The sequence below is a fragment of the Psammomys obesus genome, unplaced genomic scaffold (assembly GCF_907164565.1).
Source record: "Psammomys obesus unplaced genomic scaffold, mPsaObe1.curated_primary_1811, whole genome shotgun sequence".
NCBI lineage: Eukaryota > Metazoa > Chordata > Mammalia > Rodentia > Muridae > Psammomys > Psammomys obesus.
The window spans coordinates 369,591-396,246 of record NW_026586383.1 but is presented as its reverse complement, the minus strand read 5'-3'; the positions used below and the strand labels follow the sequence as shown (position 1 = coordinate 396,246).

The following is a 26,656-nucleotide window of genomic DNA, read 5'->3' as shown; positions in this document are numbered from 1 at the left end:
TTTGAAAAGTTTTTAAAAACACTGATATACATCAAATACAAATAAAAAACCAACAAAATCAAAGATACTATCTTCTATTTCTATAAGAGATTCACTACAAACTATATTCTTTTCTTTCCTATATACCATATTCTACCGTTGGTTATTTTAAATCTTGAAATTATGCTTCCATTATTTCTTTAAAAAATGATAAAGAGAACATAAGAGCATTAACTTCACCTAGGAAAATGCTTTAATAAAGGACCCTAACTAAGCTCATTTAAAAGTAAAAGTGAGGCTGGGTGTGGCAGAACACGGCTTTGATCCCAGTACCAGGAGTCAGAGACACAGAAATCTCTTACTTTGAGGCCAGTCTATAGTGAGTTTCTGGACAGCCAGGTATATATAACGAGAGCCGGTCCCAAAACCAACCAATGAACCAAAGAGCGGGCAGTCTCAAAGATAGCCAGAAATATTTTTAGAAATATACCCCTATAAACAACAAGATTTCTCTACTAAGGACAAGTCTCCACTTTAGATTTACTGTTCTGAAGCTTATCTTGAGGATGGTGATGCACACACAGGTGTGTGAACAGGTGTGTGAACAGGTGTGCCTACACTATGCATGTGCATAGCGACCAGAGATCAATGTCAGCTCATCCTCCAAGGTTGGTCTCCACCTGACTTTTGGATATAGGGCCTCTCTCTGCAGCTGGAACTCACTGACTGGCTAGAAGGCCTGGCCATCAATTGCAATGAGAAAGCCTGTCATCTGGCTCAGCTGGTTAAAGAATCTGAAGCCAACAGTGTGCCTGTGAGTTCAATCCTTGGAAACCAAATAAGGGGAAAGAAAGAACTGCCTCCCATGAAGTGTTATGGCCCTCCCACGGAAGCAAGCAAACAAGCAAGCAAACAATGGCCCTAGTTATCTCATTTTTTTTTCTCCTGGTGCTGGGATTATTGATGAACATCACGACCAGGCCTTCTATTCAAAATTCTCTTGACTGATGGTCTAAATCACAGAAATTAATTTTCTAACAGCTCTGAAGGCTGGGAGTACAAGACTCCTACTGTGTACACCAAAAGCCCAGGTGCAAAAATGGAAGGACAAACAGAAACTTGCTTTGGTTTCTGAGGCAAAGCATCCTATGTAGCCTAGGCAGTCCAGCCTCTTGAACGGTGGGATTACAGGAGTGCAGCACCATCATTAGCCGTGTGCGCGCGCGCACGCATGTTGTTTTTTCTTTAAAGGTTTTAAAGACAGAATTGTCCTACCTAACCATGGAAGGCAAAGAACATGCAATCCTTAGGCACCAGTCTTCAAATGGTAGGAATAAAGGGTATATATCTGGAAACCCAATTTTTAAGCTAGTGATTGCTCTAAACAAACTGCATTTATAGATGGTGGTAAAGGTAAACACTCTTGCTAAGCCTTATTTCTTCTCAGATAAGGAATCAACATAAATATGTTAATATTCCCTGTTTCAAAAAAGCCAAAAAAGAAAAAGGCAACCCCAGCAGCAAAGAAAACGTACTATTGTCTAAAAACCCAGCAGTTATCCTGAGTATGTTAAGAGTAAACAGTGGATCAGGAACTCTTACCTCACTCTGTACTGTAAATCCACTAATCTGATGTTTTGGTTGTGAGCCTAGCTTTTAATGCGTGAGCCATTTCTCCAGCCCTATTCACTAATCTTAGAGGAAGATATGAAGGGAAATTAGAACATCAGTGTGCAAACTGTTGCTGTTTCCAGCTGCAGTACAATTAAGTTTCTCCTCATGGCATAAAGATTCCAAATAGCACTAGAAAAAAAAGCTGCATTCACTAGTGAGTACTGAGGACACATTCTTGTTTAAGCACAATCCATGACAGAGGAGGCTAGTCAAGCATCCTGATTGTAAAAGGGGGACTGAAAAGCCATCTACTTAACACTGACAAAAAACAAACAGACTAGAATAACTTAAAACAGTAACAAAGAAAACCAAAAGTGTATCCGTTTGAATTTTAAAAGAGAAAAAGAAAAAAAAAAAAAAAAAAACAAACAGAATAAGTAAAATCTTCCATGAGCCAGCTGTAAGGGCTGTGCCACTGCTCAGCTTACCTCCAGGAGAAGAAGGGTCTCCTGCTCTGTCCACTCCCTTCCGGCACTAGCACCTTTACTCTACAAAACAAAGTCCAATATGATTTATTTGTCACAAATGCATACAGATGGGGCTCAAAAGAAATTTCCTAGAGCTCACAGAATTGTTTTATCCAGACCACCAAGAGGAATCCTTGATCTTAACCTCTGAGCCATCTCTCCAGCCCAACAGTAATTTTCCTACTTTGATTCCTCCAATCATTGAAAAACTTTAATGTATAAAAACAAATTTCCAGTCCATAATTTCCTTGTTTCGATAAAGCTTCTCAATGTAAATGACAGGACTTTTTTTGTATGGGAGTTACATGCCCACAGTAAAAGCAGAGTCATGTTTTGCTAGGCCTCTAGAGCATTCATTTTATAACACTCTGAAATACCTGATAATTTGCAGAACAGAAAACAAAACTAACTTATGTAATTATCCCTAACGGGTTTTTGTTGTTGTTGTTGTTGTTTTTGTGGCACATAGGAACGAACCTACAAAAATGGGCATGGTAGACAAGTGCAGTCTCACAGAGGTAAAACCTTAGCCCTAGTGGACAGTATTATTAAAAGATGCACTACAATTCACAACATACTGCTAACATGCACTTAGAAGTATCTTAACACAAAGGAACTTCTTAACCACCCCCAATCAGACTGAGAAACAAAGCTTTAAAGATGATCTAACTTCAGAAGAAACCAAACACAAGAAAGCCCTGGGCAATTACACAACCTAGATACTGATAACTCTGATGGGCAGGCCTCAGCAACCATCTCTCCACATGGTTTACAGCAATACATGTTTCCTCTCTTAACAGGAGCTTATGAAAGGTACACTGGGGGCTTGGAAATATGTATAGCAGGTGAATTCTGTATGGTTTGTTTCCCCGATATTTACTGAGGTATGATTAAAAAACATCTTACACAAATCTCTCCCCTTAGGCAGATAAAAATTTATTCTAGTCATGTAAAAAAAAAAAAAAAAAACTGCAAAAGGACAACAGATATGGTTCAATGCTCAAGAGCACTTACACAATGGGATAAAACAGATTACAGATTAAGGAATATGTCCACTTCTGACTTCTATGGATACCAGGTATTCAAGTGAAGCCTAAATAAGCAACAGAAATGCAGGAAAAACATTTGCTCACTTACTCACTCACTCGCTTGCATGCACGAACATACACTTACACTCCACAAAACAAAAGCTTTTTTTCCTAAAAATGGCAAAAGGGCTCATGAGATGCCTTAGCGTTAAGAACACTGGCTGTTTTTCAGAAGTCCCATGACCAACGTGGCAGCTCTCAGCCATCTGTAACTATAGTTTTGGGGACCTGACATCCTCTCTGGGCTTTTGTGGTCACTATACACAGATGTACAGGCAAAACAGGCATACATAAAAGGCAAAATAAACTTAAGAATTAATGTTATAACAGTTACTCAGGAGGCAGAGCTCTGTGAGTCTGAGGCCAGACAGAGAAACCCTGTCTCAAGAAACAAAAACAAGAAAGAAATAAAAACAATGGGACGTGGTGGTACATGCCCTTAATCCCAAAGTTCAGGACTCTGTGAATTCAAAGCCAGCCTGGTCTACACAGTTCCAGGACACCCAGATATGTAAAGAGAAAATATCTTAAAAAAAAAAAAAATTAAAAACTGCAAAGCATTCTTTAAGTATTAATTAGTTTGATAGCAAACAAAAGTATCCAGCATTTTTGCCATTACATTTTATTGGCTCTATAGTTATTTCTGTTTTTTAGTTTCTTTTCCGTTTATGTGTATCAGTGTTTTTTGTTTTGTTCTGATTTGGGCTTTCGGTCTGTCGAGACAGGGCTTCTCTCAGCGAAGGTCTGTAACCTTCGCTGTTCAGGGCTTGCTCTGTAGACCAGCCTCGGCGACTGCTGGGCTTACAAGTGTGCACCACCGCATGTGGACCGCACATCTGTGTTTTGGCTTCATGTGTTTATGTTTTCCATGTGCACACCTGGTATCCAGAGAGGCCAGAAGAGGGTGTTGGATCCCCCAGAACCAGAGTTATGGATGGCTGACTTCCAAGTGAATGTGCAGAGTAAGTTCAGGACATCTACAAGAGGAGCACAGCACGTGCTTCCACACTGAACCATCTCTTACACTGGTAGCCTCTAACTCAAGACCGCTAAGTGCTGGGAACGGATTTGTTTTATGCTATTACACTGCTTGAACAAACCAGAAATTATAATTGGATATCTATGTTTATCTACATGCTTCTCAATTTCTGGAAGGGTCTTTGTACACTGGAATTATTTGAGTGTAAGGCCATTCTGGTGTTGACTATTTCTAAATTCTTTCAACTTTTATTTTATATATTTTGATGTTTTTAAAATAGCATATACACAAATATGTATGTAAGTATGTACTTATGGGTGTGTGCAAAATCTTAAAATATTGTGCCTTCTCAATTATCCTTTTTTATCACCAGGAAATATGTTGAAATAACCTCATCTGCTGTCTATCTATGCTAACATAGACAGTTCGCCAGCTCTGAGGCGTGTGCAGGTATATCCTCTTGTTTTACAGTTACTTGAGTTTATGCTCTACACTCAAGTTTCTGGAAAACACTGTTGTCCTTGATTTTTTTTTTTTTTTTTTTAATCCAAGTTGACAATTTTGCTGTTTCAATGAAGTATTAAAACTGTATGGAACAGAGGATTATATGGAATAGCTTAGAAGGAGGAAAGGAAAGGAGAAATATTTTAAATAAATTAAAATCTCAAGGGCTTGATAAATGTAATATATATTATGTATAATATATATATATATAAATATAAATAAAATGGCTTCTAGTTTCTGTTTTTCTGAGATTTCTGAGCATGCAAGCCAGTAGATCTCTGATTAGTGGGTTATTTGTCTTTATAACTCTTGACAAATTTTAACATCATAGTTTTTGATTTATCTTATTTCATATTATTTTGTTATATTTTGCCCTATGTCTCAGAAGTCTTTTCTTTCTTAATGAGAGACAGAAAGGGAATGAACTCAACTGGAAAAGGAGGTTGGGAAGAATTGGGAGGAGTAGCGGAATGGGAAAACTTATTCAGGACATGTTATGTGAGAAAAAAATATTTTCAATAAAATTATAATCATAAACATAAAAAAACTGTATGGAAAAAAAATAAAAATGTATGTAAGAGAAGGGCTAAAGAGATAGATCAACAGTTAAGATTACTGGTTGCTTTTCTAAAGGACCCAAGTTCCACAATTAGCACTCAAAAAGTACCTCACAACCATCTGTAAATCTTTAGCTCCAGAGGATTTAATGCCATCTTCTGGATTCATAGGGCACTACATGCAAATGGTGCACAAATACACATATAAGTAAAATGTTTAAAAATAATAAAACATCATCTGCAGGGCCAGGATCAACAGTGGAGCCCTGGCCTGGCTTGGGGACTGAAGTGGGAAGAAATGAGAGCACACGTGATTGCTTGTTATTGTCTGTTATTATCTCTTCTTCATAAAATGTTCCTTGTATTGTAACCTTCTGTGTGGGAGTAAGATTTCTTTTCTCTTCTGAAAAATGCTCTCAGGCCAGGCATGTGGCACATGCAACCCCAGCACTAAGGAGGAAGAGGCAGAGTGGATCTTTGTGAATTCGAAGTTCACCTGGTCTACCAAGTGAGTCCAGGATAGCCAAGGCTAAACAGAGAAACTCTGTTTTGAAACTGACCAACTTCACACTGTTATATATCCTGCCTTTTATCAAACTTGCCTTTATCATCCTCTGTGCTAAGAGTGTTAGTCACCATAAGGTCATGTCTTTATCGTTGGAAATATATACTATCTCCTAGTTAATCATATTTCTTTAAATAGCTGTGTTAAGACTTAGAACATTAACTTACAATTTGTCAATCTACTTTCAATTAATTTTTTCAACTTCCTATAAAATGTAGGAATATTTTCATAGAGTGTGAGGGAAACACTCTAAGGAGAACTATCTAAAGAAAGTGAAAACTTAAACTTTCTGGGTAATTCAGAAAGGCAGGCAGATTTGGGATAGGGTCCTGCTGAGCCACTGCTGACTTATGTTCAGTCTATCTGGGTTCATTTCTTTTACTACAGAGGAGTTTCATGTATTTTGCTAATAGCAATTTCTACACTTTCAAACATCTAGAAACATCTAGTTTTTACGCCACTGATGACTTAATACAGGTTTCAAAATGTGTTTATATTAATTTACAATATAATAATATTTGTTCTTTGACTTCTATCATTGATGTTATAACATCTGCCAATTTTGAATCAAAGCAGATGTTGAGACTCATAACCAAACCTTGGGCAGTGTGCAGGGAATCATATCAAAGAAGGGGGAGTTAGTAAGACCTGGAGAGAACAGGAACTCTACAAGGACCAAATATATCTGGGCACAGGGGTCTTTTTTAGACTGATTCTCCAACCAAGGACCATGCATTGATATAACCTAGAACTCCTGCTTGGACATAGCCCATGGCAACTCAGTATTCAAGTGGGTTCCCTAGTAAGGGGAACAGGGACTGTCTCTGACATGAACTCAGGGCTAGCTCCTTAACCTCCCCACCCTCTGCAACCCCGAGGGAGGAGCAGCCTTGCTAGGACACAGAGGAGGACACTGCAGCCAGTCCTGATGAGAACTGATAAGCTAGGGTCAAATAGAAGGGGAAGAGGACATCTCCTATCAGTGGACTTAGAGAGAGGCAGGGAGGAGATGAGGGAGAGAGGGAATGAGGGAGGGGGCTACAGCTGGGATACAAAGTAAATAAACTGTAATTAATATAAAATATATAAATTTAATTTAAAAAATCTGCCAGTTTTATTATGGCTTTAAAGTCAGTTTCTTTTATTAACCATATATTTATCCTCCTCACTTTGTTTTAATCAGTTTTAAAACTGTACTGATTTATTTTTGAGAGGCATATTATGCGTGTGCATTCATCAGTGAGGGTCAGAGGACAACCTTGGGTGTGGGCCCTCAGTTTACACCTTGTTTTTGGCAATATCCCTTTTACTGTATGCCTCTGTGCTGACTACTCCAGCCTTCTGGACCTGCAAGCTTCACAAGGATTATCCTGTCTTCCACCTTCTTGTTGCAAGAAGGTGACAACATAGCCAGCTTTCATGTGTCGATGGGATCTGAATCCAGGTTTTCAGGCTTGGTTCCAAGTACTATTACGTGCAGAGCTGCTTTCATCTGTTTTTTTTGCTTATTTGTCTGTTTTTGTTTTTCACCCAAGACAGGGTTTCTCTGAGTAGTCTTGGATGTCCTGGATGCACTCTGTAGACCAGGCTGGCCTCAAACTCAGAGATCCACCTGTGTCTGTCCCCCAGAGTGCTGGGATTACAGGTGTGCACCACCATGCCCGGCTCTAGCCTCTGAATATGCTTTTATTAGTTCTACAACAGTGTTAGTCATTATATAGTCAACTTATCAATCAAATTCCTCCACTTTTTTTTTTCCTACACTGATATAAATTATTTTGACTGTTGACATGTTTCTTTGTTCTCATTGTTTTGTCCTTTCTTCACCATTATCCGGTTGATTTTCTTTTTAGTGACTAAACTCAGCTTTCAGATAGGTCACTAATGTGTTCTGTTATCTGAATGGTCTGTTCAATCAATACAGAAGTTTACAACGTTATTACATGATTCTTACTATACATTCTACTTTACTTTTCAAATTGTGCTACCCTCAAAAATACTGTCTGGTTATTTTAAAATATCCATCTGCTAATCCTAAGTGATTGTTGAAACGCATCAAACCGAAGCAGAGACCTTGCTGGCTCCTATGAGAGACTAGCTTTTTTCTAAGAAAAAGAAGACATGAGAGCGGTTGGTCCTTGTGGGCTTACAAAAGTTTACCTTAGCCAGTGTTTTCTTGGAGTAAATGTCAGTTCGAAGACCAAAGTTCTGCAAATCAATTGGCTTTTCCTTGTTCTTCTCAGGAAAATTTAACATCTGTTGAGCAGCAGGGACCTATGCAGCATACAAATGACAAAATGACTGTATTAACCTAGTAAAAAATTCAAGGGGACAGAAGTTTTTAAGTAACTTAACACTGGCTCTTCACGGTGGTGCACACCTTGAACAACAGCATTTGGGAGGCAGAGTTCAACACCAGCCTGGTGAGTTCCAGGACAGTCAGAACTACATAGTGAGACTGTTTCAAAAAAGAAATCAGAAGAACAAAGAAAAAGAAACCACTTTTGGTCAAGTTTCTATAAACACATAATAATAACAACACCAACAAACAGTAAGTATGCATTCATAGTAAACTGTAAAATCAACATGAAAAGACAAATATTTCTGGTGCTCCCTTAAGTAAGAGAAGACAGGCAATTGTTCTGCTAATATGACATATTCTCTTTCACAATGAAGAGGAAATACAGTGTGAACACCCGGCTATTAGATTGGCACACTATCGTTCCAGAACAATGCATGTCTACTTCTGAAATCATTAGTTAAGTTATTAATAAAGGTTCGAAAATGAACATTTCCAAGACAGACTGAATGACAAGGATGTGTATTATCTGCTTCTTTACTAGACATTGGTGGCAAAGGGATAAAGAGGTAAAGATTAACAAAAAATTCTGTAATTTCAAAAGATAAGGTGGCACGATATTTCCTTAAATATTATATATATATGTATTGTTATGGACAATATTGACATTTGGAGAAATAAAAAAACAAAAAATAAGCAATCCCAAAACTATCTGCTAAGAAGCAGCACTAAGAAAATTATCCTATCACTAGAATGAATACTGTTCCGAGTATCAGGCAGACCTCCAGAGCCGTTATCACTAACCTACCTGTGGTGATCGAAGATGTAGAGGCACAAGCCCTGAGGGTGTATCAGCTAGCACATTGAAGTGAGGAGTAGGAGGAGGTCCCATTGCCATGGGTCGACTCTCTGGATCAACTTGGTAGTTAACAAGACCCCACTGTTCTAAGAAGGCATGAACCCTGAAAGATAAAATGTTCCGTACATTACAACTGAGTGAACCAATCTATTCTGCAAACCTGTAGTCATGCAATTAACAAAACAGAATGAAGAAAGCATGTTCTCTGCAGGTCAAAACCCAGCTAAGAATCTTGGTGCTATTTTAGGGAGAATATACAACCTCAAAACTGAGTGCAATGTCAAGTAATTCAAATAATATCTGTGGGTTGTTTGTTTTGTTTTCTATTTTTGGTGGTACTACTATGTAGCTCTGCACTTCACTGTAGAGACCAGGCTGGCCTTGAAGGCACAAACTTCTGGCTGCCTGTCTTCCAAGGGCTGGGAGTGAAGGTGTGTAGTCATCAAATAATAGTTTCAGTCACAGAAAATAGAAAACAAGTGCTCATTTAAATTCATGATGAAAGCACTCATTTTCTGACTCAATTTAAGAGAAAGAAATCCAAATTTAAACTTTGTCCTGGGATGGTCTATACACTCCCTACCTAAATCTCTTATCATTTTATAACCTGACTATAACAAAATGTATGAACTATGCAACACAAATTACCAAAATGGGTATTACAGCAGAGAATCGCTATGAGTGCAGTAAAGAAGGCATTGGTTAAACTGGTCAGATGAAGGAAAGCTCTTTCCGGAAACCAGACTCTGTCTCCTGGCACCCACGTCAGGCTGCTCCTAACTGCCTGCAGCTCCTGCTCCAGGAGAGTTGTTGGTACACTCCTCTGGACCTCAAGCTCGCCCTGAGCCCACATGATCCATGTAAATAAAAATGTCAAAAATCTTAAGTTCAAAATCGGCTAGATATAGAACAGCAGTGCACCTACAGTACAGGATATAGGTCAAACATTTTACCTCATCACAGCACACACATCTCCAGTCAGGTTTCTCCGACAAGCAGTGCTGGTTAAATATTCTTGGGGGTTTAGACGGTATGTGTCAATCATAAAATTCCGATATGCCAGGTATCTAAAAAATCAAGGCCAAAATCTATGAGGTAGATTTCCATCTTTTGGATAAAATATTCCCAAACCCAAAACTAACAGTTTTTGACAAGAATAAGGAAAAACAAAACAAAACACAGAAGACAGCAATATAAAACATCAACAACACTGGTATTGTACTAACAATTCACGTAAATTCAGAGCCAATAAGATACAAAACAAGTGTGCACCTCATTGTATCAGCACATGAGGTAACCTGAACACTGACATAATCTAGTCTTGGTTGCTAAGCAGTGTTCTCCACACTGTGTGTGAGGCGGCTCACCTCATACTCCAATTCTTTGTAAAACAAGGCACATCATTCTATTCACACGTGAGTAAGTGACACACTGAGCACATCAGGAGCTACCTCCCCTCGAGGGTGGGAGAGTGAGTGTGGGCGGGACTCAGCACATCTAGGATATGCACTCTCAAGTTCTGATCACACTCACTCTCTACCCAACACTTGCTCTGACACAGCATTATGCCTTCACGGGCAATCTGAACACTCAGAGAGACTTGGCCAGACAAACAATCACAGAGATCAACTTCTGGACAAAGAATTTTAAAATAAATGATTAAAGAAAGGAAAGAAAAATTAGGACTCTAAGTCACAGCAGCTTCCACAGCACGGTGAAGTATTTTTACCACAGATGCTTTTTAAAAATGTGTTAAGGATCATGACCTCTAATAACAATTTTTTGCATACAAGCAAAAAGAAAGTCTGAGAAAACTTGAGGAAAGCTATGTAGCAAAAAGCCTACTGAACAAGCATGGCTAGACAAAAATGACTCAATTTACCAGATGAAAAAGGCTAAAATAGAAAAGCCTAATCTAAAGAGATGACTCGCCAAATCCTTAAGTGTTTAAAAACATGGAAAAAACAATCCAGGTCTTTGAAGTCCAATCTGGATTTAGGTAACTCTAACAGTGGTATTATTAGAAGGTTAGTACTATTTCTGACATCAAAGCATAGAATCTCAAACTGACATGAAAAAGTACAACCAGACTATATTAATAAGTTTTCTATGTTGTGCTATGTACTTTACATAGAAAACTATTTAAGTTGGTTCTCCCCTAGAACATGGTTAAATAGTGGTTATTTTGGCAGTACACACATGCAATGAAAATAGATTATGTTCTAAGAAAGGACATCTGTGAACTAATTGTAGAGGTAAGAGTTTTGAGAGAAAGGCTGGGTGTGGGTGTGCACATCTTTGATCCCAGCATTCAGGAAACAGAGGAAGGCAGATCACTGTGAATTCTAGGCTAAGCTGGCCTATACAGTATGACCCTAAATTGAAATAAAAATAAAGGAAACAAACAACAAAAAAACAAGTTTCCAGAAATATGTAACAACTGGTCATAAGGAAAAGAGATCCTTCCTGGTAAGCAAATGGCATCAGTCATTTCCAATTCTAGTGCAAAACCAAATGCTTCAGAGATTTAACTCAATTCAAATGCAGCTGATAATCCTATATAAAAGCTTTTAATTAATTTGTCACAGAGACAGATTCTATTCCCTACCAGATCATTATAATGCATGCAAATCCTAACACACAGAGACAATGAGAAGCTATTATGACAGCTGGGCAACGGTGGCCCATGGCTTTAATCACAGTACTTGGGAGGCAGAAGCTGCCAGATCTCTGAGTTAGAGGCCAGCCTTATCTACAGAGTGAGTCCAGGATGGCCAATGCTATACTGTTTTGGACCTCCCTGACCCCCCCCCCCAAAAAAAAGGTCCCACTCAGAACAAAACAAAGCTATTATGACAAACTTCTACTAAACACCCATTTACTAAATTAAAAATATAAGTGCTAGAACTGACAAATATAATCAGAAGTTTAGGAAGAAAAACTACAAATTCCTTTGAAGACCATGCAAAAATGAGATATAAATATTATACACTATTTGTAAATTAAAAACAAAAATAAAGAACAGTAACAACCAACTGAGAATTATATTTTAAGAATCAGGAGAAGTGGGGGAAAAACTCAGTGGTTAAAAGTACTTGTGGATGGTCTTGCAGAGGATCCAGGTTTGGCTCATAACCTCCATAACTGGAGCTTCAGGAGAATCAATGCCCTCTTCTGGCCTTCACTGGCATTGCACACACATAGAACATTCTTATGCAGGCAAAACACTCATACATAAAACTAAAGCAACAAACCCATGCTATTAACACTAAAAGGTCTACAAAACACTGGGCTCACATTTCTGGAGTCTTGGATTTGTTTTTTCCATTAAAAAACTCAGGAAGAGCACGCCGTTCAATCACATGAATACTGAAAGAAAAGAGCAGACTGATATTGTTTTTTGATAATTAAATCTTAAAATTTGAGCTATGCATTACTCACTTTTCAAAGGAGAACAGTTTGATTAGACAACATCCTTTATATTTAAGAAGAAAAAAACAATTACAAAGCTTTGTATTTTCTACTGAAGTATAGGCATACTATAGTTTTCCATTCTCCCAACTAACTGAAAAACTTCTGCTGGGAACGGCAATTCAAATCTGTAACACCAACAATTCAGACAGTCAAGGATGAACAAAATCTGATCTTAGCATGGGATATAGTTTGAGAGCCAGTCTCAAAACAACAAAAACTATGTGGACAATAAAAATCATAAATTTTATTACTAATTTTCAAAACATTAGAGAAATAAAATGGCACAAAATAAAAAGACTTCTTTGGAAACTGAATAGCAAAAATCAGAGTAGTAAATACAGCAACACAGTAATGAAGTGAACCAAGATCAATAATTTATAACAATTGCTCAGATTTCTAAAATTAAGCATGTCATATTATGGGTACTCCCAACCATAAAATTATTACATTTCTATTTCATAACTGGAATCTTGCTACTGTTACGAATCATAACACAGATATGATATCCAGGACATCTGATATGTGACCACAAAAGAGGTCATGACCAACAAGTTGAGAACAACTGGATAATGAAAAGAGAAAACACGTATCAGTGAGACTGGAACAGAGAAAACAACACAGTTGATTTGAAGTAAGTGTTCCCACTGCTCAGTCCCATGCTTCAGATGGAAAAAGCCCACTCACCAATTATAATCAAACCAGGATGCATAGCTAGGGATGATGATGTGATTGGTCTGTTCTGTGACATTATCTTCACCTGGGTCAACTGACCGACTCGGATCACCTTTGCTAGGATCTTCATCATCCTATAAGTAACGAAAGTGAAGTTCACAGAAAGACAAGTCACATCCATGACATCAGGTCAAACAAATGAAGACAGTGGATACAGTGTGAAGAACTAGAAGACAATTCTCAAGCATAAACATCTCTGAATTCTAGAGCTAGGAAAGTGGCAAAATGACAGGAAATTTGATTTTTCCTTTATCCAAATAGCAAAACACATTATTTAACAACAAGATTATCTTGCTGTTTCATTCATGAACTACTGACACATGAAAGCAAACCTTTTTTCACCAAAGCTTTTCAATTTTTTAAATTGTTATTTTAAGTGTATGCTGGTATGTACAACTTACATGCAGTGTCTAGAGAGGACAGAAAAGGGTGTCAGTTCCTCAGAGAGTTTTAAGTGTTACCAAGGGGATGCTGGGAATCAAAGCTGAATCCTCTGGAACAGTAGCCATGCCTGAAACAGCCACGGTGTCTCTGAAGCCCTTCACAACAGCTTCCTTTTAACTCATATAATTTTATGATCATAAACCTCAACTGCGAATTTTCACATTATTTACAAGAGTAAAGATACTAACAAAGCATAAAGATATGATTGCTTTTACTCCAAACACAAAACATGAGTACCTACTAATAGTCCTAATAAATTAACTCATTTATTCCTCATAATGACCCTAGAGGTACAGTAGAAACTATTTAGTATCTCTGTACAAAAAAGGAAAATTCACAGACGTAAATGACCAACAGAAAGAAGTGCAGCGAGAGGACGTACAGTGGTACATTAGCTGTGCGAGAGTGTGCTGAGAGTGTGCTGAGTGTGGCGGTGCACACCCGCAATCCCAGCGCTTGGGAGACAGAGGGCAGCCTGGTCCACAGCGTGACTGGAGAGACAAGCACAACTACCATGCGGAGGCTCCACATGGTAGGAGAGCAACTCCCCCAACAGAGTCTCTCAATGACAGCACACACGGCTACACACCGAGACCCCACTCCAATTCTATTGATCAGATCTCTACCATACAGTTTAAAATCAAATCGTTCAAGTGCCTCAGAAATTTTTTACTGATATCTCTTCTCAGAGCAAAACTGGGTCACAGATTGCACATTGTGAATGATATTCACAACTTTTAACAGTCGCTCCTGGGGACTGAACTCAGCTGTTGTTACAGGCGAAAATGAAAAACCCAACCATTCTGTTTTACCAATAAAGACTCAGGAGACAGATGGCTGGGGTGAAAACCTGCTAGCTCAGAGAGACAGAGAAAGTACCCAGCTAACGTTCCTTCTCTGCTTAGGTCTGGATTGAAAAATCCCAGGAGCAAAGGGATAAAAAAAAAAAACCAACAAAAAAACCCAAGACTGAAGGCTTGCTAGCTCAAAGGCCAAAAAGCCAGAGAACTGAGGAGCTGAAGCCTAAGCTAAAGCCAGAGCTTAAGCTAAAAGCTCGTCTTCGTGCTGTCTTAAATACCCCTCAGCTCAAAGTCCCTCCTACTCTTTAATGCTTGTCAGCTGTTTTCTTACTTCACCTCTTGATTCAGGGTTAACTTTATTAAATCCTGTGTGCAAAAAGCTCTGGTTGAGGACAGCCTGGTATACAAAACGAGTTGCAGGACAGCCATGGCTACAAAGAAACCCTGGTCCAAAAAAACAAATTAAAACAACAATAAAACAGAACCATTAGCTGGGAGTATGAAATAGAAAATTTAACTGAATATGGTAGCTAATGACAGAAATTTAGTATAGTTTGAAAAAAATGACTCAAAAAAAAAAAAAAAAGCTAGGTACAATATGCATATGGTTTAAGCTACGTTGGAGACCAAGAATCAGGTCATCGTGAGCCAAAAAAAAAAAAAAAAAAAAAAGTGTGAGAGACCCTGTTACAAGCAAAGGATGGACCAGGGACCAGGTAGTAGGTGCTAATTCATTATATATGCAAGCCCCTCAGGTATAATCCCCATTTTTACATGCACCTGGCACGGGAATAACAGCGGTGAGAAGGAACAGGATGGAGGATCAATAGTTCAAAGACATCCTTGGACAGAGTTCAGTTTGAGAACAATCTGAGTTCTGTTTTTGCTCAGGGCACGTGTCTAAAAGAAACTCCTCTCACACAGGCTTAAATGAACTTTTACCTTTCCTCCTGTTGTAACTGCTTCTTCATCTTGCTCATCTGTAAAATCAAAACAAGTTGTTTTAATAATCACTCATTGCTTTTTGAGTTATGTAGCATAAACAAAATAGATCCTTACTAAACCGAATTAACAATGAAAAAATGATCATCTTACACAAATGCATTAAGATGGAAGATCATACCAATTTTTAAGCAAATGAAAAGTTCATAATTAATATCTGCCAGTTATCATAATTATAGCATCATCATGTGGATCTTATTGGTAACAAGATCATGTAAGAGAGTTGACTGAAGACCCAGTCTCAGTTGGGCGATTGTGGCACACACCTTTAATCCGAACACTTGGGAAGCAAAGGGAGGCAGAGTTCTGAGTTTGAGGCCACCTGGTCTACAGAACTACGAATAGTGGTGAAATCACATATGAAATCCCTTAAAGAAAAATTTACAGACAAGCTGAGTGCGGTGGTGCATGCCTGTAATCCCAGCTCCTACAGAGGGTAGAGGCAGGCCAATCTCTGAGTTCCAGGCAAGCCTAGTTAACAAAGTGAACCCAGGACAGCCAAGGCTACACAGAGAAACCCTGTCTCAAAAAATTCAAAACAAAACAAAAACAAAAAACAAATTTACAGTCAATAAAATTTAAAAGAAAAGCAACAGAATAAGATAATTTGAACACAGGGAACTTCCCAGAGACTCATACTCCAACCAAGGACTATTCGTGGAGATGACCTGGAACCCCTGAACAGGTGTAGTCCATGGCAGTTCAGTGTCCAAGTGGGTTACATAGCAATGGGAAGAGGGACTGCCTCTGACATAATCTGATTGGCCTGCTCGTTGATCACTTCCCCCTGAGGGGGGAGCAGCCTTACCAGGCCACGGTAGAGGACAATGCAGCCACTTTTGATGAGAACTGATAGACTAAGATCAGAAAGGAGAGGAGAACCTCCCCTATCAGTGGACTTGGGGAGTGGCATGCATGCAGAAAGGGGAGGGAGGGTGGGATCGGGAGGGGAGGAGGGAGGGGCTTATGGGGGGATACAAAATGAATAAAGTGTAATTAATAAAAAATTAAAAAAAAATTTTAAAGAAAAACCCACAAAACTATCTGATGTAGCCGGGCATGGCAGCTCACACCTCTAATCCCACCAGTAGGGAGAAAGAGGTTGTCCATCTCTTCTGAGGAAGTCCAGTCCACAAAATGAAGTCCTGACCACTCAGGGCCAACAGTGAGACATTGTCTCAAAAAACAAACAACAACCAAAATAGGGTGGTATCAGCACATGCCTTTAACCCCATCACTAAGGAGGCAGAAGAGGCTAGCCTGGTCCTCAGCGAGCTAGTTCCAGGACAGCCAGGACTAAAGAGAGAAACTCTATTTCAGGGAGGGAAAAGTTGAAGTCACACAACAAATTAGTAACATAAAATGAAATATGAACACACACACAAGTCTCTGAGGTTAGCATGTCATGTATGTACTGTGGACAGCAACGGCGCATGGGGACAATGTAAATCACTGACAATGAGCCCAAACACGGCCCAGGCCATTTAATATTAGCATGCTTGGGAAGAGCCTGCTGAAACACTCTAGCTGCATTCCTAATGAGTAAAAAATAAAGAAATAACCGTTATTATTCTAGTCAAATAATTTATTAGTAAAACAGAGCTACGAGGGTGCACTAGTGAAGTGTATGACTACCCAGAATGCATGTGTGCAGTGCAGAAGTGGACACCACCAACCTGCCACTAGTAACGGGGCTTGGGCTTAGTAAGTATGTTATAAAGAAAAAAAAAAGAAAGAAGAGCAAAGTGTGGTGCCCATTCAAAACTGGCAGCTTGCCATCAACTATAAATTATTTCTAACAAGTGATGAGTAACATATAGGTAAGAATAAAAAATCCGTGAAGCCTGAGGAAACCTAAGGAAAATCAGTTTCTTACCAGATGCTGTTACACTTTTAAAAATTACAATTTAAGCGTGGAGTGGAGTTCACGCCTGCCATGCACGTGACTCTGGGTTTCATCACCCCAAACACCAAAAGCTCTCTATTCTTTCACACGTTTCTGTGACTAAGACACTCTGGACACCTGACCAAAACTGACATCTATTAAGCGACATCCTTCTTTCATATCCCAACATGCTATTCAATAAATATGCTATACTTCTCTGGGTGGGTATAAAAACCTGTTGTTTTCTTTTTTCCCCAATACCTCAAGAATAGAAGGAATAGTACAGATTTCTATGACTAAGAAGGGAACTAAAACAGCTACAACTCTGAAAACAAAAATGTACATTTGAAGGGCTGGAGAGATGGCTCAGTGGTTAAGAGCACTCAGAGGACTCAGGTTCTATTCCCAAGAACTACAAGGCAGCTTACAATGGTCTGTAAGTCCAGAATTGGGCTCTCTTTATAAATGAGGGTATTGTATACATGTAGACAGACAGACATTCAAACAAGCATCCATACACATAAGTAAAATTGAAGAAAAAATACACCTGATAGGTCACAGCGGCCTTGGTGTCAAAGTCATATTACAGCTGAGATTGAAATGAAAGGTGCCAAGAAAAAAAAAAAAAAAAAGACAGCAATGTCAAATTCAAAGAACCTAATTCTCCACTGGAGAGCAAGAACATCTCCAGCCACAACACTCAGTGCAGCGTCATGCTCTAACACAAGTGTACAATATGTGCTGAAAAAGTCAGGGTATTTCACGCTATTTCTTTTCCATTATATTGTGGTTGGAACCTTTAGGCTCTTCTCACACAAGCAATTATTATGTGCATGCTCTGGTATAAAAAATTCTGTCAACCAGCTGTGGTGGTGCACAGCTCTAATCCAAGAGCAAAGGCAGGTGAATCTGTGAGTTTGAGGGCAGTCTAGAGTTCCAGGACTGAGCAAAAGAAGAAAAAAGCTACACAGAAAAACTCTGTCTCAAAGACACACACAAACCAAAAACCAAATCATCAACAATAATAACAAAACCTATCAACCTGCTACCCAGGCACTGTGTTATGCACGTTAATCAAATCACTTGGGAAGCAGACAGATCTCTGAGAGTTTAAAGCCAATCTTGTCTAAAGAATGAGTTCCAGGCTACTCAGAAATAGAGACCCTGACTTAAAAACATATCAGAACAAAAACCAAAAAACCCAAACAAGTAAGTTATCAATTACAAATTACCACTCTTGTTTAGCAAAATTTCAGTGAAAAACATCCGGCTTCATAACCTTTCATATTGTCTGTCCATGCAGAAGGAAGAAATAAAAGTCAACTTATAATTAGCATTTCCTTTTCTGGCATTTGAATAAGTGACTATCGGTTGTGAAAGAGAAAAATGAATATATGTAATGTATAACAGATCAGACAATAACATCAGGATAAGGCAGAAATATTTTTAGAGTGCACCTGTTTATCTTCTTTGATTTGTCATCAGAAATGCTCCGTTTAAACGTTAGACTTTAAAATAGTCATGCACCAATATGTACCACTGTGGCATAAGCCAAAAAATATAGCACGGATAAATGAAATGTAAACTTAAAAAGTTTCCTAAGGGGCTGGGAAATGGCTCCACACTCCAATGGGTACTTGCCACGGTCAGGATCAACCCCTGGGCTTCCACTGTTTAAGGATGGTGGGATCCCAATTGTTGCCCTCTGCCTGAACAAACTACAGGATTCATGCCTGCACTCAGATCATATACACAAAATTAAGTAAGAACTTTATTTTGTTCAAAGAGGATGGTGTTGAGGGACACAGAGTCCTTTAGCCCAGGCTGGCCTGGAATTCAATATGTAGTTCAAGGCTAACCTCAAACTCATGATGAATAAATATTGTGAATATCCTTGAACTTCTAATAATGCAAACATCTGCACAAACCCTATAAATATTAAACATACAATAAAAACCATACTGTAATTGGAATGATTCCTTTAAAACTCAGATGTTAACTATTTTCAAGTGAAAATAAGATACTGCCAAGTTTGTTAGAAAATGCCATGTGCTGTCAACTGCAGGTCAAGGAAATACAAACAATGGATCATAGTAGGAACCTGAAAGAGGACAGTAAAGAAGGAAGCTGGCTAATCTTGAAAAGCAGTAGACAGGGAAAATGAAAGTAACCATCTCAAATAAATAATCCAGTATTTAAAGCTCTCACACAGCCAAGAAAGAATTTGTGGATGGTTTCCTTACCTAGATCTGCCACTGTGCCTCCTTTAACAGGTGTGTTTTCACTATCTTTCTTTGGATTTACTACAAGAGTGGAAAAAACAGCAGAATCATTTGTTAAAGAAAATAAGTCACACTGATTTTAAAAATATAAAGTAAGGAGCTGGAGAGATGGATAAGCGGTCAGGCAAAGTGGATCAGTTTAACTCCAATGCCAAGCAATTTGATGCCCTCTTCTGGCTTCCCACGGCCTGCATGGTACACACATGCAGACAAAACAGAAAATCAAGTTAAAATAAATAGGCTAGGCAGTGGTGGTGGCACACGCCTTTAATCCCAGCACTTGGGAGGCAGAGGCAGGTGGATCTCTAAATTTGAGGCCAGCCAGGTCTACAGACTTAAGTTCAAGGACAGCCAGGACTGCACAGAGAAACCCTGTCTCAAAAAACGAGACAAAACAAACCCACATACATAAATGAAATTAAAGACAAGACAATACAATTAAAATATGTACTTGTATCATTATATCCTGAGTATAGCCCAGCATTCACGTAAAAACATCAGGACACAAACTACCAGCCATATTCTGTAATAAATCACTCAAATAGCAACATATTTCTATTCTACAAATGCAGAAAAGTTAACTTGTCAACACACAGTGGAATCCCTGCTAACATTTTTCTGTACTGGACATTAAAGGAACCTGATTTTTACATTACTCATTTTCTCCCTTAAAAAACTGTTGGGGATGAGACTGAAATTGAACTTAGAATGTCACACACGCTAGGCATGCACTGCAGGACTATTCCCATTTCTTATTTTATTTTTATTTCTTTAGTTTTTAAAACATGCATGAAGACCACGCTTACCTCAAATTCATGATCCTCCTGCATAAGCCTCCTAAGGGCTTGAATTATGGGTTTACACCACTATACAGACGACAGTTTTAAATGTATGTACCTGTCTGATTGGAGTGTCTTTTCAATAGGAAAATCACAAACAAAACAAAACAAAAAACAAAAACAAAACAAAACAAAAAAACCCTAAATGACCAATAAATAAAACGAGAAAGTAAGAACTTTTAAAAACTTTTAGGAGAAAAATCTATTCCTATTTCAAAGTTAAGAGTTATGCGGTACTAGCAGGGTGGCACAGCCTTTAATCCCAGCACTTAGGAGGTGGAGACAGATGCAGGTAGATCTCTAAGTTGGAGGCTAGCCTGGGTCTACATGTGATTTCCAGAACAGCCAGGGTGTACAGAAATATGCTATTTCAGAAACCTAAAAGAGAAAGAACTGTATCCCCAGAACATAACACACTACTCGATCTATGGTGAAATGAAAGCCAGCACTCAGTCTCATGCAGAAGAGCACCAACCGTTCTTAGGGAGGACCACTTCCTCTATATTTGGTACAGGTGTTGGGTCTTCCATGTCCTTGGTAAGATCTTCTTGCTCATCTTCTTCTTTCTGACTTCTACGCTTCCCATAAAGGCTAGCTTGTCTAATACATATAGGGTAGAAAAAGGACAATTATAGACACTTTTAGCAAAATGGCTAAAGTTCTATCTAATTTATTACTTGTATTCAGAAAAACTTTTAAAAACAAATTAGATACCCGACTCAAGTAACATGAACTGAATCCCAAACTCTAAGTGATTAGTGTAAGAAATGGGAGGAATGTGAATTAGTAGAGTAAAAGAACAGGTGGGGGTGGAAAGATGGCTGAGCATTTTCTCAATTGAGGTTTCTTCTCAAATGACTCTACCTTGTGTCATGTGAGTAAGTGTGTGGTCAGCCTGTTTACATAGCCAGGTTCAGGAAAGAGAGGACTATGTAAGAAATCCTGTTTCAAAATGTAACAAATGCCAGCACTCTGGAGGCAGAGGCAGGGTTTGAGGCCAGCCTGTTCTACAGAGCACCATTACAGCTAGGTCTACGTGAGAATCCCAGTCTTGAAAAACAAACAAAAACAAAAACAGTCAAACAAAAATAAAAAAGAAAGACAAATGTATGTAATAAAGTAGGCAAGTCTGAAATTATCAAATATTTACTTCTAATAACTGAATTACCAAATATTATCTGTACTTTTAGTACATACTTAAAGCACTGCATAAAGCATTAAAGTTTCATTTTATATTGTCAGCAATTTATTCAATTAGAAATCTAAACTGTCACTCAGAACAGTTAGGTATGCTATTAGGCTTGTCAGAACATCCAACAGTTCAACAGTCAATTTAATCACAAATGGTGATTAAATGGTCAAATCAGTAAAGAGGGAGTAATTATGTGTCTGAGACTGAAGCTATGAGAAAACATGTTTACAGAATAGCCTCAAACCTTGACTTGTACTCTCAACCTTGTCTCCCGACTGCCAAGGTAACAGGCTCAGGACATGAACTGCAAAACTCCTTACCTTGTTAAAGTCTAGTTTCCAACAAGGAGAAAAGACTGTATTCAAGGTCTTCCTATATAAATAAGACTCCTTTCAAAACTATCTGATCAAGCTGGCAAGACAGGTACCTTCACTTGGTACCTGACCTGACAACATGAGTTCTTATGACCTCCATACCCAAACAGAAATAAATTTTTTTAATGTAATAATAAAAACAAGTTAAAAAGACAAACTATCAAAACAAAAGACTTCAAAGTCAAAAGGATGACTATTGTTTGGCAAAATATCCAACACCTAGGAAAGCATTTCAAAGTTTGTCTCACACTACAAACATCTTACCCTTTCTTTCCACTCTTCTTCCGGGATTCTACAGGTGTGGGAGGTGGAGGAGAAGGGGAATGCTTCCTCTTGCGAGCATTAGCTGATGCTTTTCTATCTCTCCTCTCTGGACTTCTGACTGGCTAGGAAGAAGTAAATGAAAATAAGCATTAGGCAACTTTGTCAATTCATAAGTTTCTACAAACCTATGTGCAAAGGTGACTTTCCATACAATACCACCTTTCTTGGGTCAGAGCAAATGAAGCTACAACACTGAGCACAAAATACCAGCAGTGACGAAACATTCCTGGGCCTCTAAGACCAGCGGCTTTCAACATGTGAGCTGTGACCCTGTAGGGCTTTGACCGACCCTTTTACAAGAGTTGCCTAAGGCCATGAAAAAAACACAGATAAGTTTACATTATGATTCATAATAGAAACAAAATTAGGGTATGAAGTATCAACAAAAATTATTTTAGGGTTCAAGGTCATTACAACTGAGAGAGCATTAGGAATGTTGAAAACCACTATCTTAGGCAAGTCACCAGAATTGAAATACTAATCATAATTCCACACATATTCAAAATATACTACAAGACAAGCCAAACTCTACAAAACAAAAACCATCACTGCTCAATATTTGTACTCTCGGATGGAAAAAGCATTTCAGTAAATAACTAATATAATGATACCTGCTACTGAATTAAGAAATTAGGAGTTCAAATTATCCTGCCAAAAGTGTCATGGATAAAATAGTCTGATAGATGGTGGTGGTCGTGCATGCCTTTAATCCCGGACGTAGGAGACAGAGCCAAGAGATTCTCTAAATTTGAGGGCAGCCTGGTCTATAGATAGCCTAGTTCCAAGACAGCCAGAACTACAGCGAGAAACACTATAATGAAATAACAAAACAAAACCCAAATATTTAAAATTTTTAAAATAAATAAAATCTTATAATATACAGTGTGACAAAGATGTTTTTTTAGTATTAAGGTCACAGGTATAAAAACATGAAATATCTCTATTTTCAGTTAGTGGGTTAAAACACACACACACACACACACATATAAATACCAAAAACAAACAAACAAATAAAGTGTAAACCAGGCATGGTGAAATACATTTGCAACCCAGCACTAGGGAGGCTGGGTTAGGACTGTCAATTCGAGTCAGCCTGAGCTACTAAGTCAGACTATAGGGCAAACACTTGTTCAAAACAATACTACGTACAGAAAGGAAATTTAAGAAGCAAAACAAATAAAAACAATCTTAGAATCACACAGGTCTTTTCATTGGACTGCCATAAACCCAACAGTTACAAAGGGCTTCCTTTGTGGCCCCAAGTCTTACTCTAGTGACACTTGTGGCCCACAAATTGTGAGGTTTTGTTTGTTTCTAGAGACAGATCTCACTATGTGATTGTAACTAGCTATGCAGACCAGCCTAGCCTCAAACCCACGAAGGCATATCTGCCTGCTCCTGTCTCCTCAGTGCTAGGGTTCAAGTCATGCACCATCATTCCTGGCACAAATAGTGCTTTATAAGCAATCATGAGTAAGTAGCTAAAAACCTGAAGTTCACTTAATCAAAAAGTTTTAGAGGTTAGCATGTGAAGTAATAGGTTTCATAGTATTATCTTCATATGAATAAGGACTTAGATTTAACAATAATAAAGAATGTTACTTGCTAAATTTCCAATGCAGTACTTTAATTCTTGAGATACGTTAAGACCAGTATTTTGTAGTATTGTGTTTGCACTGAGGTTATAAAAATATATTAAGGAAGTTGTTTTTCCTAAGGAAAACTGTTAGCTAAGGTATCATGTGATATTATTTAAAAATCTGAAAGTTACTATTACTTTGTTGACTAAATTTTAAAATGCATTTAAAAATTAAAACATGGGTTAGTACCCACATGGCAGCTCACATCTGACTATAATCTCTAGTTTTGCGGCATCTAGCATTAACACAGAAAGACCTGCAGGCAAACATGAATGCACATAAAATAAAAATTAATGGGGCTATTGAGATAGCATCATGGTAAAGAACAGTGGCTGCTCAAGGCTTGATTCCTGGCACGAGGAAGCTTTGAACCTCCACGTGCAGAAGCACACCCTCTTCTGTCACCCACAGATGGCATGCATTCACACATATACATTTAACACATTAGTTTAAGAGCTAGAGAGAGGGCTCAGTGTTAAGAGCACTGGCTGCTCTTTCAGAGGTCCTAAATTCAATTCCCGGTGATCACATGGTGGCTCACAACTATCTAGACAGAGATCTGGGGCCTCTTCTGGTGTGCAGTCACACATGTAGGCAGAACACTGTACACATAAGAAAGAAAGAAATCTTTGGACAATTAAAACTTGTATCTAGTGGACAAAGCCAGCAGAATTACTCCACTACCTGAGCCATTTACATTTACATTTTAATGCTCCATTAGGATTTCCATTACCCTTTCTAGTAAGATGCCCACAAACAGATGGTTCTTAAGTCACCAATTTGTACATATACTTTCTTGAAGATGCTTCTTGGTGTGTATGCGGCAGTTTATCAAAAAAGAAAACATTTATAAAAATGAAAGCAAAAGCAACCAGAGGAAGAAATAGTGCCAAGTAAAATACCTCTTCGTTCTTTGTTGGAATTCGCTGACGAAAGCTCACTGGCTTCCTGTTCTCATCCACTTCATAATCCTCTTCATTCATCCATTCATTGAAAACATCAGTGTCCAATATCCATTTTACATGAACCTAAAACCACACCAAATTGGCACAATTATGATTCAGCACTAGAAAATTTCCTCCTCTTTGTCACACCAAAAGGCACACTTGGGGGAAGGGCACGGAGTGCTTGGTTGCAACAAACCGAGAGCCACAAACTAGCAATTACAAATATAAAGACTTCCTTTAACACAGAAAATAAGCTGTGCTATGGCAGCCAATAAAAGACAGAATGAGCTTCTGTTCCAGGATTGTTCCCTGGGGAGACAAGATGTCTACCCCTTGCAGTATGATTCTACCAAACCCCAATTTGCAGAATTAAAGAGTTTATTAAGCCTACTTAGGGTGTGAATAACCCCCCCAATTAACATGAATGATGATTACAATATAGCTGTAAGCAATGACGTTACCCTTTCTATTAATCTCCCAGTCTATATGCTCTTGCAATCATGAGGTCATATGAACTTAGGGCAGAATTACATACAGAAAGCTAGGAAATAAAAAAAAAGTGGTCAGAATCTACATGTAAGTCCAATGAACCTCCCATATGCTCCTCTATAATAAAATGACAAGTCACGTGGCGTTGTCTTGGAGGTGTGCAGCAGGTGGCCACAGCTGATAAAAAGAATAGCTATTGTGCTTGAGGGATAGTGCTTCCCAGTAAAAAGAGTTTGATAATATAAGATCCATACTATTTTTGTTGTTGTTGCAGTTTTGTTTTTAAAGACAGGGTCTCACTATTATAGCCCTGGCTGGTCTTGAACTCTGAATGTCAACCAGCTTCCTCAAACACAGAGATCCACCTGCCTCTGCCTCCTGAGTACTGGGATTAAAGGTGTGTGCATGCCCAGCTACAGTTCAGTAGTTTAAAAGAGGAAAGAAAAATGAAGACAACAGGGTAGAGGGGAGCCACAGAGGATCTGCAAGGCCATATACTGAGCCTGCACTGCAAAGGCACAACTCATGCTTAAAGGCCTCTGCAGAGACCAGGGAGAAGGCATTTAAAGGGAAACTGATGCTGACAACAAACGCAATAACCTTGCAGAAAATAGGGATGCCAAGCATACCAGGCACAAAATGCTGAAGGTGTTGGAAAGACCCGGAGAATGGACATTTTTGATTAACTAATTCCCATTACTATACACTTTAAGATACTGCTTTTTAAAATCAACGTTTTTTGTTTTGTTGAGACAGGGTTTCTCTGTGTAGACCTGGCTGTACTGGTACTTGCTCTCAAGGCCAGGCTGGCCTGCAAATCAGATATCCACCTGCCTCTGCCTCCCAAATGATCAGATCAAAGGCATCCACAACCACATTCCACCAGTCCTTAATTTTTTTTTTTTAAATGAATTCTGTTCTACTTATTAAAAGCTATGCTCTTAAGAACGGTTATCTGGGAGCTGGGGAGATGGCTCAGTGGTTAAGAGCACTGTTTGTTCTCCCAGAGGTCCTGAGTTCAATTCCCAGCAACCACATGGTGGCTCACAACCATCTATAATGGGATCGGATGCCCTCTTCTGTCATGAAGGCATACATGCAAATAGAGTGCTCATATGTATAAATAAATAAATCTTAAAAAAAAAAAAAAAAAAAAAAAGAACTGTTTTCTGGGGGAGGTCACCAACAGAACATCACCCAGGCTAAACTGTATGTGAACAAAAAAAGCCCCCTTCACTGTCATCTCTTACCAGTCAGTGAG

At 38.6% G+C, this 26,656-nt stretch overlaps 1 protein-coding gene across 3 annotated transcripts in view; it reads right to left on the bottom strand.

Annotated features, from left to right (window-relative positions):
- Smarcc1 (SWI/SNF related, matrix associated, actin dependent regulator of chromatin subfamily c member 1) overlaps nt 1-26,656 on the bottom strand; it is a 108,588-nt gene that overhangs the window by 50,054 nt on the left and 31,878 nt on the right. For all 3 annotated transcript variants that reach the window (XM_055601532.1, XM_055601533.1, XM_055601534.1), the window contains exons 9-19: nt 24,862-24,987; nt 22,260-22,381; nt 20,905-21,029; nt 19,552-19,611; nt 15,364-15,401; nt 13,130-13,251; nt 12,269-12,340; nt 9,925-10,038; nt 8,921-9,074; nt 7,974-8,087; nt 2,082-2,141 (exon numbers count right to left, since the gene is read on the bottom strand). In XM_055601532.1, coding sequence (XP_055457507.1) covers nt 2,082-2,141; nt 7,974-8,087; nt 8,921-9,074; nt 9,925-10,038; nt 12,269-12,340; nt 13,130-13,251; nt 15,364-15,401; nt 19,552-19,611; nt 20,905-21,029; nt 22,260-22,381; nt 24,862-24,987 — 1,107 coding nt within the window. The remainder of the gene's footprint in view (nt 1-2,081; nt 2,142-7,973; nt 8,088-8,920; nt 9,075-9,924; nt 10,039-12,268; nt 12,341-13,129; nt 13,252-15,363; nt 15,402-19,551; nt 19,612-20,904; nt 21,030-22,259; nt 22,382-24,861; nt 24,988-26,656) is intronic.